This window comes from Atheta coriaria, unplaced genomic scaffold (assembly GCF_025399875.1).
Source record: "Atheta coriaria isolate IRGN ID8LTWV9N9 unplaced genomic scaffold, Caltech_Dcor_3.1 hic_scaffold_9_pilon, whole genome shotgun sequence".
Classification (NCBI taxonomy): Eukaryota; Metazoa; Arthropoda; class Insecta; order Coleoptera; family Staphylinidae; genus Dalotia; species Dalotia coriaria.
This window is the reverse complement of record NW_027045451.1, coordinates 8,123,620-8,141,479: the sequence shown is the minus strand read 5'-3', so window position 1 is coordinate 8,141,479 and position 17,860 is coordinate 8,123,620. Positions and strand designations below refer to the sequence as shown.

At 37.2% G+C, this 17,860-nt stretch overlaps 5 protein-coding genes and 1 long non-coding RNA gene across 9 annotated transcripts; 2 read left to right on the top strand and 4 right to left on the bottom strand.

The window, feature by feature from the left end:
* Window positions 1-202: 202 nt before the first annotated feature.
* Window positions 203-603, bottom strand: LOC135798842 (uncharacterized). The gene is made up of 2 exons (XR_010549789.1): window positions 441-603; window positions 203-375 (listed from the first exon to the last, which is right to left on the bottom strand). It is a non-coding gene; the product is annotated as an uncharacterized lncRNA (long non-coding RNA).
* Window positions 604-3,229: 2,626 nt separating this feature from the next.
* LOC135798313 (protein CREG1-like) lies at window positions 3,230-4,323 on the bottom strand. Of its 2 annotated transcripts, XM_065311117.1 has the most exons (4): window positions 4,119-4,323; window positions 3,870-4,056; window positions 3,468-3,806; window positions 3,230-3,402 (listed from the first exon to the last, which is right to left on the bottom strand). In XM_065311117.1, exons 2-4 carry the CDS (start codon window positions 3,982-3,984, stop codon window positions 3,293-3,295), a joined length of 564 nt encoding a protein of 187 aa, XP_065167189.1. In that variant the 5' UTR covers window positions 3,985-4,056; window positions 4,119-4,323; the 3' UTR covers window positions 3,230-3,292. The 2 variants fall into 2 exon arrangements, with proteins under 2 accessions (XP_065167189.1, XP_065167188.1); XM_065311116.1 differs by having other exon boundaries at window positions 3,870-4,322.
* Window positions 4,324-6,089: 1,766 nt separating this feature from the next.
* mRRF2 (mitochondrial ribosome recycling factor 2) lies at window positions 6,090-9,416 on the top strand. Its single transcript, XM_065311110.1, is given in 8 exon segments — window positions 6,090-6,390; window positions 6,451-6,717; window positions 6,776-7,215; window positions 7,283-7,630; window positions 7,686-7,935; window positions 7,991-8,125; window positions 8,128-8,423; window positions 8,834-9,416. Coding segments are annotated over 8 exon segments (2,184 nt in total). The 5' UTR covers window positions 6,090-6,248; the 3' UTR covers window positions 9,140-9,416.
* On the top strand, window positions 9,159-10,588 carry LOC135798310 (MAD2L1-binding protein). Its single transcript, XM_065311114.1, has 2 exons — window positions 9,159-10,009; window positions 10,075-10,588. The coding sequence occupies exons 1-2, from the start codon at window positions 9,534-9,536 to the stop codon at window positions 10,433-10,435; spliced, it is 837 nt and encodes a 278-aa protein (XP_065167186.1). The 5' UTR covers window positions 9,159-9,533; the 3' UTR covers window positions 10,436-10,588.
* Window positions 10,380-12,078, bottom strand: LOC135798309 (BCL-6 corepressor-like protein 1). 3 transcript variants are annotated; one of them, XM_065311113.1, is made up of 2 exons: window positions 10,580-12,078; window positions 10,380-10,525 (listed from the first exon to the last, which is right to left on the bottom strand). In XM_065311113.1, the coding sequence occupies exon 1, from the start codon at window positions 12,053-12,055 to the stop codon at window positions 10,604-10,606; it is 1,452 nt and encodes a 483-aa protein (XP_065167185.1). In that variant the 5' UTR covers window positions 12,056-12,078; the 3' UTR covers window positions 10,380-10,525; window positions 10,580-10,603. The 3 variants fall into 3 exon arrangements, with proteins under 3 accessions (XP_065167185.1, XP_065167184.1, XP_065167183.1); XM_065311112.1 differs by having other exon boundaries at window positions 10,590-12,078; XM_065311111.1 differs by having other exon boundaries at window positions 10,612-12,078.
* Window positions 12,079-12,241: 163 nt separating this feature from the next.
* LOC135798312 (uncharacterized) lies at window positions 12,242-13,092 on the bottom strand. The gene is made up of 2 exons (XM_065311115.1): window positions 12,873-13,092; window positions 12,242-12,808 (listed from the first exon to the last, which is right to left on the bottom strand). Exons 1-2 carry the CDS (start codon window positions 13,042-13,044, stop codon window positions 12,303-12,305), a joined length of 678 nt encoding a protein of 225 aa, XP_065167187.1. The 5' UTR covers window positions 13,045-13,092; the 3' UTR covers window positions 12,242-12,302.
* Between the last annotated feature and the right edge of the window lie 4,768 nt (window positions 13,093-17,860).

The window sequence follows — 17,860 nt, the reverse complement described above, 5'->3', positions numbered from 1 at the left end:
AAATGATTGTCGCTCTGCTTCAAAAGTCATCACATAGATTTAGCAATAATTCTAAGTATCCATTAACTAGGGAAAAAGTACAAATTTTACTTGGTCCTTTTATCTTTGAGCATCCAAACCTATAATGGCAAAAATGTGATAGCCACGTCCATTTAATTTCCATTTAATAAACGGTACAAAAAGAAAAAGAAGTGTCAATGAGTGTGTTTATAATAACAGGTATTTAATCAAATATCACATCAAAATAACGATACGAACAGCATATTTAAAGCTTAGTTGCCAAATATTCACTTGGCTCGATAATATCGGCACCACCAAAGTTACCTAAATAGGTGACACGCTCAATGTTCATCTTGGAAATGTAGAAATCATGAACTAAAGTTTAAAAAAATGAATGACGATATATCATATGTAACTTATTGTAAAATATTTTCACTTACCACCTGCCCACATTTCCATATCGGGATGATTAGCGTACAAAGCAGATCTCGCCAGCTTCTCTTCTTGACTATCTTCGACTTTAACAACTGTTCCGGTCAGAATCAACCTAGGACAACGAGGATCTTGAGGGTCCAAGCTGCCTTCGACACAGTCACCATCAGCCAATGTTGGCTGCCTATTGTAAATGTACACGAGAGTTTTAAATGCATTAGGTTTTGAGTAAATACGGTACTGTAGAATGAATGAGTAATTCTTGAGGGCTGAATCCGCCACCATCATCATCAATCTAGTGTCGCTCGGAATGACTTAATGTGATGCCGGGAGGGAACCGGGAGTTAAGTCATGTCGCTTGCGACGTCTCGTTGTATCCGGGGTCTAGACGCAGTTCACGCTCGCGATAACCCCGCGTCTAGCACCGAGCCCAACGAGTTTTTCAACGGTTTCGAGCCTGATGGAAATGCGCGCCGCCGACTAAATCATTATTATGCGCATAAAACTCACCACGACCATCAAACAATGCTATTAATGCTAATATTGTTCAATTGATGCATTAATTACAATCCGTACGTAGATACTACGTTTACTCGGTCTGAAAACTTAGCGTTGCATAATTATGTGAGCTGCGAACAGCTGAATGCCATCTAACATCAAGTTTCGCGTATATTAATGTACGCTTGGTTGCCTATTACGAATCAGCACCAATATAAAATATATTTATTCTAGCAAAATGATTAATTTATGTGTAAATCATTAATCAACAGTCATGTGAATTTAATGTAATTTCTTATCAGACAATTCTAGCAATTTTATTACATCCAAGTGCAAAATTGACCACACCAGCATTAAAACAACAAACTCGAGCGACACTAGGACGACTTGAGTAAACTTGAATAAATTTCCATAAATACTCCTGATAAAAACGACGCCGACAGGTCACAACCTCTTCGTATATTCAAACACACGCGGAGCCAATCGTAGAAAAGATATTAACCTCAAAGTTTAAACTTTTTGCCTCGTTTACTAGGAAAAAAATGTATTAAAATACAAATGATGACTTGCTAATGACATTACCAGTGTCGTATTTATATACTGAACAATTATCAGTGTTTATTGAGGTTATACACTCCCAAGACTGGAAATAACGAGAATTAATACAAAAGTATTTATAAATGTCGATAGGGAGCGTCATTGTCATTGTGATGTTATCAGGACGACAACAAAGTGCTTGTAACGATGCCAAGAAACTCAAGAAGCGGCAAGAGCATCAAGAACAAGACAGTCAATATTGATTGACCAGATTGGTAAATTTGAGGTTAATGTACGCAGTGTATGACTGTCATTTCATGTGACATTGACAGTATTAGAACATAACCTAATCTATATGTTACTAAACTTACCAGTGTCGATCTCGTTATTGTTCTTATTGTTGACCTGTGGGTCATCCATGTCGTCCATGTTGTCGATGTCGTTGGCATTAGTAGAGTCCATGGAGGACTCGTTGATAACGCGCACCTGTTGGTGCTGGCGCTGACGCGGCTGGTCACTCATGTCAACGGGCGCTCGCGGAAAACTTACGCCGGAATGGCGGATGGGCCGGTGGCGCGCTCACGCCTCCGCGATTGTTTGTTTTCGGCCGCGGCGATGCGCACGATCGGCTCGCATCGGTGCAAAGTCCGGCGGCGCGAGTCCACCGCTTGGAATTCCGCGCCGCGTCATTCAGCACACTACGCGCATTTCCGTTTGAGACACTTGCTCAATTGCTTTGGTTTCCAGCAAGAAACGAAAACGCACAGCAGCTGTAGTACTTGTGGTCAGAGACTGCCTATCACACGGTGAGAGTCACACTGCTGGTCACACTCATGGTGTCAAAGTACACACAATGCATTCACTCACAATCGATCATCCAAACTTAGAACTATATCAGTTGTGAGGAACCAAATGAAAGTAAAACGAGTTAATATAAGTTACACACTGTTTTTGGCTTAGTTTAATGTGGTTCGTAGTAATAATCACATGGGTTTTATCACATTCCGATGTGTTTCAATGGCACGTCGCGTATGTCGTGTATGCTGAATTGACCTAAGTCGTTAGCTGTCAAACCGCGGTAGGAGAAGCGCGCGATTCCCATTTGTTTCAGCTAGTTTCGACACCATGTCACTGCACGAACACAAGAATTAAACAGAACAAACTCCTTGCGTGGCCAACAGGATTGTTAGCTCGTCTGCCTTCACTTCTTTTTGGGATTACATATTGCAGGGGAAGCTCAGACTGCGACTGCACGCATGTGTGTCGAGCGCGCACGTGTGTGGTAATGTGGATGCGCAGAGTTGCGGTTCTTTCGTTTCTCACGCGCATATGGGTATTAATTAATGAAACATCTAGTTAAACACGATAGAGATAATAGAATATAATAATGATTATCACTGGACTAGAAACTTTATTAAAGAGACTAGATTGTAGCATGGAGTTTCAATAGAGAAGAACAAAAAGTTGTAGTTGATTATTATAGGCAACCAAGAAAACATGTACTTAAGTCGTACATTGTGATGTTAATCTGGTACTATAGATAAAAAAATCAATTAAATAAAATGATTGTCGCTCTGCTTCAAAAGTCATCACATAGATTTAGCAATAATTCTAAGTATCCATTAACTAGGGAAAAAGTACAAATTTTACTTGGTCCTTTTATCTTTGAGCATCCAAACCTATAATGGCAAAAATCTGGTAGCCACGTCCATTTAATTTCCATTTAATAAACGGTACAAAAAGAAAAAGAAGTGTCAATGAGTGTGTTTATAATAACAGGTATTTAATCAAATATCACATCAAAATAACGATAACAACAGAATATTTAAAGTTTAGTTGCCAAATATTCACTTGGATCGATAATATCGGCACCACCAAAGTTACCTAAATAGGTGACACGCTCAATGTTCATCTTGGAAATGTAGAAATCATGAACTAAAGTTTAAAAAAATGAATGACGATATATCATATGTAACTTATTGTAAAATATTTTCACTTACCACCTGCCCACATTTCCATATCGGGATGATTAGCGTACAAAGCAGATCTCGCCAGCTTCTCTTCTTGACTATCTTCGACTTTAACAACTGTTCCGGTCAGAATCAACCTAGGACAACGAGGATCTTGAGGGTCCAAGCTGCCTTCGACACAGTCACCATCAGCCAATGTGGCGAGGATGGACGCTTTGGGATTAGAGTTGATGTCAATTACAGAAAGATCCAGATCAGAGAAGAACAAATACGGGATGCCAGTTCCTGCGTCAGCGGTACTCTTCACATTGACCATCGGGTAGTCCTGAATGCCTTCAGTCGTCGAAATGGTTGCAATGGATACCCAGCCTAATGAAAACATAAACTGTAAATAATTTTTTTGCAAATAATTAACTAATAATAAATACTTACTAGTTTTGCTCATAGCATAACGTGCTTTTTGAGCTGCAGACTCCTGCTTTATTGGCACAGCATTGGCAACAGCAAGTGCTACCAAAATGGCGGCGAAGGCAACAAATTTAGCCATTTTGTTCGGTTATTTCAAAACAACTGATCTTTCATTCACCTTAGCATTTGCCTTTTATACTTTTTTTTTGTCCTGAACCGAACACGGTACAGACAAATGTAATCTTAAACATGGCATTATTTTTGAGTGCTTACCTGCTTACGTGACTAATTGAACTAATTTTTAATATCGATTAGATCTTTGAGTACTGGTGTGATCAGTGTAATGACAAAATTTCATCATTAGATAAACAGAAAATTGTTTCAATTGCAATTGTCAATTTGATTTGGAGTCAATGCACAGAAGAATTTTTAAAACCTAACCAAAGTTAACCTTACTCAAGCAGTCATATCGATTGTTATTTGAGAGTTAGCTCAGTGGCGGATTACGGCCTAGGCGCACTAGGCGCGCGCCTAGGGCCCCGGCTGCCTGAGGGGCCCCTGGCACTTATATGTCCCATATAGACATAGTAATTCCACAAATACTTCATCAGTTGGTTTTGACCTCAGCCTTTATGAATAGCGTATTGGTTTTCACTTGGCGCCCAAAACGGCATTTCACACGTGTCCGCAAAGCAACCGTCACGGATATATAGCTGACTTAAAACTTTTTATCTCCGATTTTATTTCTTTATGACAAACTGTTTAAAATAAAATTTGGATGTTTTCTGCCACGAATTTTTGTGACCTTTTCTTGAATATTGCATTAGAAAGTTGTAGCTATAATGCGAGTAGTATATTGCCAATTTTTTTAAATTTCGAACATCTGTGGAGGAGATGAGTTGAGGAATATTCCATTGAGGTTGTAAAATAGCGGGTAACTCTCTTTTTTGGAATATTAATTATTTCGTCTTTCTATCATTTTTCACATCTGCGGAACACGTTGTACCAACGTTTATCCTCCTACAATTTTTATCTAGATTTTTGGGGTGGTAGTTGGATTAAAAAAACAGAGTTCAAAAGAGTTCGATCAATTTGAGACGGCACTGTTAACAATTTTCTGGAACAAACTCCTACAGAGAATTGAAATTACCAGCAAATACTTACAGGAACCAAAGACAACTATTCTTAATAGTGTTAGTTTATTAAAATCATTAAACGAATTTATAACAGAGGTCAGAAATAATTTCGAAACTGTTAAAGAGGAGGCTAAATCCTAACAGCTCATCATTCTTATAAAGAGATGAGACAAAGAAAACGCAAATATCCATATGATGAAACGAACAAAAATGATACAGCATTTTTGTCAAGAAATTTTATTGTCAACATTTTTATATTGTATGTGATGTATTAACATCAGAAATTACTCGAAGGGGCGATGTCTATATCAATGTTCTTAACGATTTTAAAATTTTCTTTGATTTAAAATTAAGCCGTGTTGAGACTAATAATTGTGTAGAGCGATTATTGTCTAAGTATGAAAAAGATATTGAGCCAGACTATTTCACTGATGAGTTAACTCATTTTCTAAAATGAGAAAATATTAGAGATCCACATGAAATGTATGCAACATTAAGTAATGGTCTAAAATTAACTTTTCCAAATATACACACAATACTGCAAATTTTTTGACCTTGCCCGTTTCTAATGCAAGTGGAGAAAGGACATTTTCAGTTTTAAAACGAGCCAAAAACTATCTGCGCAATAGTCTTTCACAAGAGCACTTAAATGACTTCGCATTAATGTCTATAGAAAATGATATTTTTAAAAAACTAGAGTACGACAAAATTATTGAAATCTTTGCCCAAGAGAAGGCAAGAAAAGTAAATTAGTAATTTGTATTTAAATACGATTACCGTTTTTGAGCACACGTACGATGAACTCGAGAACCAAGATAGCATTGAAAACGATAATCCCATCGCGGATAGTATGGCAGAAAATTTTACCTGTGATATTTCGATCGGTTCTGAAAACAATTAACGCACAACACCTGGTCCATCGCGAAGAGCGAATCGGAAGATAATCCAATAAATTTTGGAATAGTGCGTGTAGATTAGGCCTGCTGGGGATACCACGATAAAAAACGCGCCACGTACTCTACCTCATGGTGGTGTGGAAATGAGTTTTGGCACAAACGAATGTTGAAGTAGACTTTGCGGCGCCCGTGAGTTAAATTTATACTTATTTAATTTATTTCACTTTGAAGGAGAGGGAGCAGAGCTTTGGATCTCATGTTGCATGTTTACTCATGCTTTCTTGATATTAACCTATCTTTTTGATGTGTTAACTTTTTTGTATCATCTGATTGTGACTAGTGAATAATATTAGATTAACTAATTAAACAAAATGATTCTCTCTAGAATACAAATCCTCAAATTGAGGAAAATAAGCAACATCAAATGTTACAGGCAATATTCTACAAGAAAATATCTGCAAGAAAATATGAGAAACATTCGAAACATTGGTATTATGGCACATATTGATGCAGGTTTGAAATTAAATTAATGTGGCAACTAAACAATATTTATAAAATATATGTTATATCCAGGCAAAACTACAACAACAGAAAGGATGTTATATTTCTCTGGATTAATCAAACAAATGGGAGAAGTTCATCATGGCAATACAGTCACAGACTACATGGAACAAGAAAGGAATCGAGGGATAACTATAAAATCAGCTGCTGTAACATTCCCATGGAAAAAGCATCATTTTAATTTAATTGATACACCTGGGCATATTGATTTTACTATGGAGGTTGAGCAAGCATTAAATGTAATGGATGGGGCTATATTAATTCTAGATGGTTCAGCAGGTATGAATATCTAATTTTCAAATGAAACAACATATTAATTATAAGATGTTATATTTAGGAGTTGAAGCACAAACATTAACAGTGTGGAGACAAGCGCAAAAGTACAACATCCCCAGCATTGCATTTGTAAATAAAATGGACAGGGCAGATGCTAATTATAAAATGTCCTGTGATTCAATTAGTGAAAAGTTGGATATTCAAGCTTTACCACTACAAATACCCTACAAACAATCTGGAAAGTTATTAGGTGTGATTGATGTATTAACCCAAGAAAAAATAATGTACAGTGATGATAAGGACAATTCACTTACAAAATCAAATATTACTCATGAAGATGGTGCAATTCTTAATGAAATAAATATTGCACGTTCGAAATTAATCGATATTGTGTCTGAACATGATGATTGTTTGGCAAATATTATTATTGAGAAAGAAACTATTGATGATATCAAGACTAGTGATATTGTTCCAGCCATTGCACGAGCTATGACTTCACAGGTATATAATTACTATTTAGAAAGTAGTAACTAGTTTTAAATATTATAATAATTAAATATATTTGAAGAAATTAATTCCAGTTTTGTGCGGCAGCGCATATAAAAACATAGGAGTTCAACCATTGATGGATTCTGTAATTCTTTATCTTCCATCACCAGAAAAACAATCAAAGAAGTTCGACGCATTCAAAGATAACTTAGCAGCAAGGGCATTTAAAGTATTACATGATAAACAAAAAGGTCCCCTTGTTTTCCTACGTATTTACAACGGAGTGTTGAATAGAGGGCAGAAATTGTTCAACATGGATAAGAATTCGTCTGAACAGACTACTAAGTTATTAATGGCACATGCGAATGATTTTGATGAAGTTGAAACAGTTGGTTGTGGAAATATTGCAGTTGTTACTGGATTAAAGGTTTGTGTTTTATTACTTTGTTGCTACTTTATTTTAATTCGAAGTTTTTATACAGCAAACAATTGCAGGCGACTTCATCACAAATTCCGTGGGAAGCGCTCAACAAGCTAGAGGAAAACAAGGTGTTGATGAGTTATTAAAAGTTTCAAGAGTGACTGTACCCGATGCAGTGTTTTTCTGTTCGATTGAACCACCGAGTTTGACGTTTCAAGCACCGTTGGATCAAGCACTGCTGGAACTTCAGCGGGAGGATCCAAGTATAAGGGTGACACACGCTGAGGATACCGGACAAACTGTGCTAGCGGGTAAATGATTGTATATAAGGTCCGAGAGTATTTCAAAATCATTTTGTTTTCCAAGGAATGGGTGAACTCCATCTTGAAATAATCAAAGATCGCATACTTAAAGAGTATAAAATCGACGCAGATTTAGGTCCATTACAAATTTCCTATCGGGAAGCAGCACTTTCATCAGTGCGCGAAGATTTTGTTTACGAAACAAAATTGGTAGCAGTAAGCAAACCGTGAATATAAGCATTTCATTAGTGCCTACGAATGGCGAGGTGAAAGATATACTTAAGTTTGATAAATCCCCGGATGCCGCTAGTAACTTAGCGAATTTATATCCGAAGCATTTGAATGCAATTCGGCAAGGTGTTGAGATTGGTTTAGCGCATGGAGCTAAAGTGGGCGCTCCAATTATAGGCGTGCAATTGATTCTGCATCATTTTTCCATTGGACGCGGGACAACTGAATCTGTGATATCAGCTACTACCACACAGTGCATTAGAAAGGTAAAGGACATTTTTACTCTGTTACATGTGGGAAGTAGTTTGAATGAATGGTGTGAATTCAGTGATATTTCAAATAAAGGTGGTATGCATGAGAATTATTGTTGTTGGTATGGTTTAAAATACAAAGAAGTTGTAAACACGGCAGATTTGAAGTCAAGTGTTGCTGAAAGTCGGTGAAGTGATTAAATACTGTAAAACGTGGTCGAAATCAAAGGAGATTGATTGTATTAAGTTGAATAGAGTTAAGTAATTAGATTAGAATTCGAATATTAAGTCAGCCCCACAAACGTGTGAATCGTTTTTGCATTTAACTCTTTTATGGGAAAAGAACGATGAAACAAGCGCAGTTTTTGTGCTGACTATATTATTGCACTTATAAACACTGATGATAAATATTACTTTGTTAATAGTTGCTTGAAAAGTCCGGGACCGCAATAATGGAACCAATAATGAACCTGGAAGTCATACTGCCTGAAGAACACTTGTCCGCTGTAATGGCCGACTTAAGTCGGAAACGTGCCACCATTCAAAATGTAACAGTCAAAGGTAAAAATAAAATGGTTGTCGCCGAAACACCTTTATCTGAATTGGTTGGCTATTCTACTACAATTCGAACACTAACTTCGGGTACCGGGGTGTTCAGCATGCAGTTTCTGGAATATAAAGATGTAGGTATTCATGAAGATAATGTTATTGCAAGCGTACGCGGTTTTTAAATATGTATATATTTATTTAAAATTTGACGTCAATTGAATACTTGTTACGCCTCGATGGCATCATCAATAACTTCCACGTACAATTTTAAATAAATATAACAATGGATTACATATTATAACTACTGTTCGTTTATAAACGCTTGGTATATTTTGTTGCGCACGCGCAACAACACCGCAACAAGATAGCTAATTTCAAATGTCAAGACCGTTATTTCTTAACCAAAAAAGTTTAGTGTAGTGTGATATGAAACAAAATTACAAATGAAGTTTTACGTTTGATTGTCTAATTTTTTAAATAGAATACTCTATAAAAAATGTTAAAATTTCCCAGTTAACAAAAAGCCATAAATTAGTGTGTGCTAATTAATTACAATAAATTAAGAATTAAAATAAAATGGAAGCATTAAATTGTTTTGGTGATAATAATGTGGTCAATCCTAAGACGAGAAATATCAACGTTGATATGAAAGACATGATTCTTACGCCGCAGACATGCGTTTCTGTAATCATCGAAATTCTCAAAGCGGTGCTCTACGAAAAATCGCAACTTCCATATCCATATTCATGGCTGAAGAATGCCTTGAGTAAAAGAAAACCTGAGCCAAACATACATTCACACAGTATATCAATCATAGTGCAGAAGTATTTCAATTTGGCGTCGAATGCATTCAGAAGCGTGGAAGATATTACGACGAATCTAAGTTCATTGATGAGTAGTTGTCAAAAAGTGCAAGAGGTAGTCATTCTTTTTGGATCAACACCCTACACACCCAAAGAGGTCTTCACCATCAAATTTCCAGATCTTGCTAAGGGTCATATTGAAAGCAATCATAAAAATATGCTGCAAAAGAAGTTGCATAAGGTTTTGAGGTATTATTTGACTATTTTTTGAAAAATATTAGAATGTATTTATTTATTTTGTTGATTTTGTACAGAAATGTCTTTCTATCAGACCAATGGCTGAGTGCAATGCGTCATCAAATCCAAGTAACCAACACTTTTATTATGGTGAAAAAAGTTGGTGTCCTCAGACATGAAGATGATTACTTTGAGCATTATAAAAACTTCGTGGTGCCGACAAACGTCTGCAATACGGTGATCACGTTGAACTACGACAAGAAGCATGACACATGCTGCGAAAATTTACGAGTTTACGGTGATACAAGTAAGACTACTGTGCCGCGTGCGATTCAATCAATACAATCGAGAAACGTCGAATGGTATCAAGCGAAAGGCGTCGTTAAAGGTTTTCAAGACTTTTTTATTGAGAAAGTTTCGGTTTCCGAAATATGGTAAACAAAATTTTTAGTTATTATGTACACCTCAATGCATTCTGCCTTAATTTGCAATTTAGTTTGCGTCCGTATTCTTCTGCGAGGCGTTGTTCTGCAAGTAAAAATTTATTGTGAATTTATAATATGCTATCAAATGTATACCTACTTGAACACACCTTAAAGATTGTTTTTACACACCTGGTAGGATTCTACCGCTTGGTAGGCCTCCAAATCCTACTACCCCTGTTTGCTGGAGATTACATTGAGTCCACGGATACTGATTTAGCGTGATACATCCATCAGCGCGTCTGGCGCTTTGACTCCATTGATCTAATGCCACAGCTGAGCTTTGACCAAACAATTGTCGGTTCTCGAGAGTTTGCGCACATGCCGAGTACTGGCCGCCTTGTAGCGTGTTGAGCAAACATGACGGTTGAGTATATACTGGCGCAGGTTGTGTGTATACTGGAGGTGGTTGTGGAAGAACTACTGGCACTGGACGCTCAACAGGGTAAGGCTGAGGGATAGGTACTGGTATTCTTTGTACAACAGGGTAGGGTTGGGGGACAGGAACTTGCCTCTCCACCGGGTATGGTTGGGGAACAGGTACATTCTGAACCACTGGATAGGGTTGTGGCACTGCTACTTGTCTTTCAACAGGGTAGGGCTGAGGTACTGCCACTCTTTGCACAACTGGATACGGTTGCGGCACTGGGACTTGTCTTTCAACGGGGTAAGGTTGTGGGACTGGTACTCTTTGGACGACTGGGTATGGTTGAGGGACCGCTACTCTCTGAATGACTGGATAAGGTTGAGGGTAGGGTTGTGGTACAGGAACATGGATTGGTTGCGGTACAGGGACTTGGATCGGTTGTGGTACTGGGTACTGCACCGGTTGCTGTACAGGAACTTGCCATGGTTGTTGAACGAAACCAGGGTAGGGCTGCTGATTGCATCTTGGCCCGCATACCGTCTCCGAACAGGATTTAGGGTTTTGACAATTGCTGGGTGTAATGTTGCAGCATGGTTGGCCAGCCGAAGTTGTAACTGTGGTGTGATTTATATTGACAACCGAACCATTTGGATTGTGTGGAATGATATTCGGTGCGGAAACTGCAGAAGGTAAAGTGATCACTCTGGGCTCGCTCGAACCACCGCCAGTAGTAACATTGATGTGGATATTTGGAGCCGGCGCAGGAACTACAGTCACATTCGTGTGATGGTTGAAAGTGTACTCCACAGGCATATGAATGGTGTTGTTATTGCTTACACTTGATGTAATATCAAAGATGGATGTAACGTTGGAGTTGGCATCATTCTTCAAATCAGTGTTTGATGATCTTTCAGAAGCCAAATCATGCTGTTCCTGTCTCTGCTTCATTGTTTCGGGTGCTGAGTCGGGCACCCTTCCCCTGCATGATGAACTGCAGGTGCTGGAACACTGCTGACAACGGACGGCGCAAGATTGGTGGCATACACGTGTAGTGCATCCACAGTTATTGGAGCAGTCTCCGCAGTTGGAGGTGACGCAATTTTCGCAATCGCTAGAGCAGTCGCTGCCGCAGTCTCCATAGGTAAATTCAGCGAGGCAAGCCACAAGCATGAAGCTTGTAGCTAACAGTACGATAGCGGATGTTCTCATGATTGAACTAGTTTTTTTTGCCATTTGTCCCCTGGTATTTATTGTAATTTTTTATCAATTCCGGTGCCGTGACCTATCATTACGCAATTTATTACAATCTTATTTATTTGGCAAGACCAACGGCTAACATAGCATCATTTGCGATCTGGAGGTTTAATGTGGAGATTGGTCATATGGGTCATGGAATTTGATGATGGTACATTTATTAATAAACGGCATTTAAAAAAGTAACAAATAAAGTAAATATTTAGTAAGTTTGGTAGGTTCTGGTTGATGCAGGCCTGAGTTGTTGTGGATACGAGTTCATGAACATCCCGCCATTTTGCGTAGGTATACTGCCGGTCTGCATTGGAGTTAGTAAAGCATGACCCTGGGTTGGCATACTGAATGGCTGCACAAAATTATTACTTTGAACTGGCAAACTAGAGACGCCGGTATATGGCAGTGCAAAATTATTACTTTGAACTGGCAAGCTAGAGACGCCGTTGAATGGCAGTGCACCAATATTACTTTGAACTGGTAAACTAGAGACGCCGGTATATGGCAGTGCCACATTATTACTTTGAACTGGCCAACTAGAGCCACCGCTATTAAGTGGAACTAAACCATTTGGATTGAATTGATTTGAAAAGCTGGTTGCAGGTGCAACTTGTTGATTTGAAGACGGCGTTGGCATCTGATACTGCACCAGGAAGGAAGCATCTTGGCTCGGAGCAGCAACAGGCGCAGATTGTAATGGCAGATGTGTAGGAGCTGTGTTTAGAAATATAATGTTATTATTTTAACTTAAATTTATACAATCATTAAAAATTATTACCTAAGTCGAAGGTCTGTCGAATATTTGTTGATAACGGCATAACTGGAACTGATTGAGCGGATGGCATCATAGAACACACTATTTGATTTTGTGTACCACACAACAAGTTAGGCGATGGCCGCGCAGAAATGGCGACGACGATGCACGCCAATGCAATTACAATGTGCTTCATTTTTGCAATTTGATCACTTTCTACAAAATGCACAACGGCCGCTTCTTTTTATATGGACGGTTCAGAACGTCAATATACATACATACATACAATATCTGTAAATGTAATGTGCGAAAGGTTATCGCTCAAGCCTAAAATTTGCAGTTCTTTTTATGACATAAGACTTAATTTTGTTTGATGCGTCGCAAAGCGTGTGCGCTAGTTTTTTTATTTATCTCTAACGGTCTTCAAAACGTCCAAAACATGACTACCAAATCTTCTCGTTGATAACAAGTTATTAGATTAGTTTGGTGAAGGCCGTGTCAGAAATGACTGATTACTTCGTCAAATGGGAGCTCGAGCGTGGAGTATGGAGGACATTGAATGGGAAATTATAATCACATAATTAAAAATAACATTACACTAAAATAAATTTAAAAATTTATGTTGTCACAACATATCAGATGTGAAAGTATGATTGCAATACGACTAATTTGTGTCGTAATGTGAAGAATTCTACGTTTTAAATAAATGAATATTAAGACCAGTGTTTCCAGAACATAACCTCAACCGTGAAACCTTTACTTTACACCTATATTATAGGTAAATATTATATAAAAAGCGTCGGTTGTGTTGTGCGACTTATAATCCAGTATATTCCGGACTAATTTTTATTATCTTCAATTTCTTTATTGAACCGTTTGATGAAGCAGGCAGCTAATTTGTGATAAAACGATTATTAATCGAGGTGAAATTCACCTCTGTACAACCAACAGTGTGAAGCTTAAACAGACATCAATAGTAAAAGAAGTCTTTCAGGAGTATTTACGAAATAAAAAGCTGTAGCAAATTGGGTGGGCGAGCTAAAGTAAATGTTACGGTAAATGCGTATAAAACGTACATTGTTTAACCAAAGTTTATACGTACATTTACCGGGGAATGTGTACCTTATCCGTATTATTTTGGGGAATGTTGCTTGAAGGTACTAAAAATTGCGGCATTAAGGAAAAGAAATTAGGGAAGTGCTGATACAGGTACAATTACATCTAGAAAAGTTTATTTGAGTTTATATACTAGCGGACCCGACAGACTTCGTTCTGTCAGATTTAGAATGTGGCAGTTTTTTTGTTCCTACCTATTTTTTACTCGGCTCAAATAATTACAAATATCAGTTTTAATTTCATTGTAGTGCTTTGTGATATACGATGTTTTTTGTTTGATTACCTGGCGCATAAACAAACAACAAACAACAATTGACCCTGTGAAAAACATGGGTTCTCTAGATTTATATCTATATTTAAATGGATGAGGTATGCAGTGAACAAAACTCTTGCTGATTTTACGATTTATTTACCGTGTAACTTGCACAAAATCTCAAGAGCGAATGAATTACGAGTACAAAGCTGAAGCAAATGAAGGTCTTGGGGATATTCCTGCTAACGTTGCAAGAATGATGCAGCTGCAGTCTGGAGTGAACTTAGAGAACAAAGCATATAAAATATAATTGCAGCTGTCCCCTGGCAGGTGTTTTGCCAAATGCATATGATAACACACGTGTTTTTCCCCATTTTCCCGGCAATTATTTGAATTTTTCTCGCCGTCAAAACCACCCTTTGACTTTAACGAACATTTAAAAAAAAGAATTGGCCAAATTGGTTCAGGCGTTGCTGAGAAAAGCGGTTACCAACACTTTTTGCGATTCATTTTTATAGTATAGAAGAAGATTTATAACAAAAATAAAATAAAATAAAACAAGAAAAAGAAGTTTCCACATCCCAGCCAAGAAAAAAAACAAATGCACTTAAATTTAAAGAGTATTGTCGATAGTTAATAGCAATACTGCGACTTGTTAATTTGCGTGTCACAGTGTTTGTTTCCATACTCCTCCGAAACGGCTTTATAGCCATTTTAGTAATTTTAGTAATTTAATCATTTTTCATCCCGCTCAAAGAAAATTTTTATATGCGTATTCAGTAACTTCATATCTCTAAGTGATAAGGGTTGTTCACCCTTAATTTTTTTTAAATTTTGGTCGAAATTTTTTGTTTTTATTTTTTTAATGTGTTTTAATTAATTTTATTAAAATATACAATTTTTGGTTTCTTATCACCAACCCCTATTTTTTATAATAAGTAAGTTACTTTTTGTCTACACTAAAATTTATCTAGAAACTTGAAATAATTTATATGGCAAAACAACGTTTGCCCGGTTAACTAGTAATATATATAAATCTCGTGTCACAATGTTTGTCCTCAATGGACTCCTAAACCACTTAACCGATTATAATAAAATTCGCACACCATGTGCAGTTGATCCAACTTGAAAGATAGGATAGTTTAAATCTCAAATTATAGTCGCAATTTTAATTTATTGCTAATTATTTGTGATATCGTAAATACAAAGTTTTCTATTATCCCCGTCACACGCATAGACGTGTGTATGTGTGTACGTGTGGGTTGAAGTTGATCGGTTGATGTTTTTGTTTGGAGAAGGTTACTAGGATACTTTCTGAAGTAAAAACTCCTTTAGAGAACACTAAACGACACTAAAAGGAAACAAACATATTCGCTTATATGGTTTAGCCTACGGGAAAAAAAGAGCACACAAATATAATGTTTTTTATCTCCGTCTCCCCTCTGTGCAATTCGTAGCTTCCCCCTAGGCATAGACGTGCGTGAAACGTTACATTTTTAAAGGAAACCGCAATCCAAATCAGTGTTGGAACGAAACTTTAATTGTGACTTATTTAGTAATCTGTTGTAATTTGTGACATACCCGCCGCGCAAACAATAAGGTTATTAAAGTTTTTGACAAAGGTTTTAGATAAAGTCTTCCCCCCCCAAGCATAGACGTGTGTATGTGTGTGTGGGTTGAAGTTGACCGGTTGATGTTTTTGTTTGGAAAAGGAAAGTCGCCTTTCTCTGTCTGTCCCTTTGTATGCTTAAATCATTGTAACTACGCAACGGATTTTGATGCGGTTTTTTTACTTCCGTGCGAAGCCGGGGCGGGTCGCTAACGATGTGACTGGCAGAGAATGCCTTACGGCATTAAGTCCGCCTTTTGTACAATATTATTTTTTTGTGTAATAAAGTTTAAATAAATAAAAAAAATAAATAAGGCGGTACGAAGTTTGCCAGGTCAGCTAGTATAAATATAAAAAACGTTGGTTGTGTTGTATGACTAATAAATTATTTATTATTATAAGTTATAATCCAGTATATTCCGGACTAATTTTTATTATCTTCAATTTCTTTATTGAACCGTTTGATGAAGCAAATTTAACTTTTGCAACTTTTATACACTTTCAATGCGTCTGGCAAGATGATAGAACCGACCAAACTGTCTGGCACGAAAGAAAACACAGTTTCATAGCTCTCTGTATAATGTGTATCAAATTCAGCTTTCCTAATATAACGAAAGTAACAAAGTTAAAATATAATATACTTTAGGGGTGTCTGGCTACGGTTGGAACCATACCAGGTGACTGGCAATGAGCAGCGCATGTTATAATAACGAACAAAATATGCAAAAATGGAGTTTGCTAAAATAACGAAACATAGGTCATCAAGTTTACATCTTTGTTAGCTGTTAACTGCCAAAGGAACCACGATCCAGGTTTCATAATTGGGGATCGTTCTTACCTGTGTTGGAGAAACACATGGACAAAATTTCATCTTTCCTAAAATGACGAAAGTCTGGCCGTCACTGGCTCTCGCTCTATTAGCGATCATAGATAATTAAACACTTTGCACAAAACACGAAATGAAACAATCAAACAAAAATGAATCGAAGAAAGCTGCGGAATTTGTTTCGTTTATCAGTTGACGAAAGAAAACTCAGTAGAAAACACTTTACGCAAAACACGATATAAAACAATGAATCAAAAATAAATCGAAGAAGGCTACGGAATTTGTTTCGTTTATCAGTTGAAAAAAGAATACTTCGCTTTTCCTCGTTTACCCGGCAATTATTCAAATTTTTCTTGCCGTCAAAACCATCTTTTGACTTAAACGAACACTTTAAAAAAAGAATTGGCCAAATTGGTCTAGGCGTTGTTGAGTAAAGCGGTTACCAACATTTTTTGCGATTCATTTTTATGTTATAGATATTAAGTAAATATCTGTAGCATATTTGCGCTCTTTCTCAAGTTGCGTGGCGCAACCCACCCCAAGTGGCTGAGTGGCTTGCCAGCCACCATGTGCTTTAGTAGACAGTTAGTTAAGTTCGTTACTTTGTCAAGGGTAGTTCTGTTCTATGTAATATCAAGCAACACTGGATTGTTATTAGCGTTTAAATAATAAACTCTCTATTCTTATTAAAATTCACTCTGCGCAACACGCGTAATATAAATAAAATAAAATAAAACAAGAAAAAGAAGTATCCACATCCCTGTCCAGAAAAAAAAAACAAATGCACTTCTATAAATTTAACTGTCGATAGTTAATAGCAATACTGCGCCTTGTTCATCGTACAACATACAAGCAAATGTGCACATTCCCCTCCCAATTATTTAATTAACCCGTTAATGTGTAAAAAGCGGAAATGTTTCATTTGAACATAGTGATAACTTCTAATTACACCACGGCAATCTCCTAAAGAGCAGTAGTCTAAACAGACTAAACAACGTTTTACTCTAGCGGAAGAGGCGCTAATCGTATGTATTGAAGTTACCAGCTGCTGGCTGATCGTAATCATTTCGTAATCAGCATTTACAACTGCAATTGATTTTTTAAAAATTTTCTTTTAATAAGGCGTTGTCCTGATTGTGAGAAACATTTGAAAGACAGAATTATCAAATTTGGTGCAGTCATTCGAGCGTAATTTGAAATTTCATATA

Bases quoted from the DNA above. Each gene is read 5' to 3' on its own strand.
- LOC135798312 (XM_065311115.1), bottom strand. From the start codon at position 13,044: ATGAAGCACATTGTAATTGCATTGGCGTGCATCGTCGTCGCCATTTCT. The intron at 12,809-12,872 runs GTAATAATTTTT...TTCTAAACACAG, and splicing joins TCGACAGACCTTCGACTTAG to CTCCTACACATCTGCCATTA.
- LOC135798309 (XM_065311111.1), bottom strand. From the start codon at position 12,055: ATGAGAACATCCGCTATCGTACTGTTAGCTACAAGCTTCATGCTTGTG. The intron at 10,526-10,611 runs GTGTGTAAAAAC...TTTTACTTGCAG, and splicing joins AAGCGGTAGAATCCTACCAG to AACAACGCCTCGCAGAAGAA.
- LOC135798313 (XM_065311117.1), bottom strand. From the start codon at position 3,984: ATGGCTAAATTTGTTGCCTTCGCCGCCATTTTGGTAGCACTTGCTGTT. The intron at 3,807-3,869 runs GTAAGTATTTAT...TGTTTTCATTAG, and splicing joins TTATGCTATGAGCAAAACTA to GCTGGGTATCCATTGCAACC. The intron at 3,403-3,467 runs GTAAGTGAAAAT...TTTAAACTTTAG, and splicing joins TATGGAAATGTGGGCAGGTG to TTCATGATTTCTACATTTCC.
- LOC135798310 (XM_065311114.1), top strand. From the start codon at position 9,534: ATGGAAGCATTAAATTGTTTTGGTGATAATAATGTGGTCAATCCTAAG. The intron at 10,010-10,074 runs GTATTATTTGAC...GATTTTGTACAG, and splicing joins AAGTTGCATAAGGTTTTGAG to AAATGTCTTTCTATCAGACC.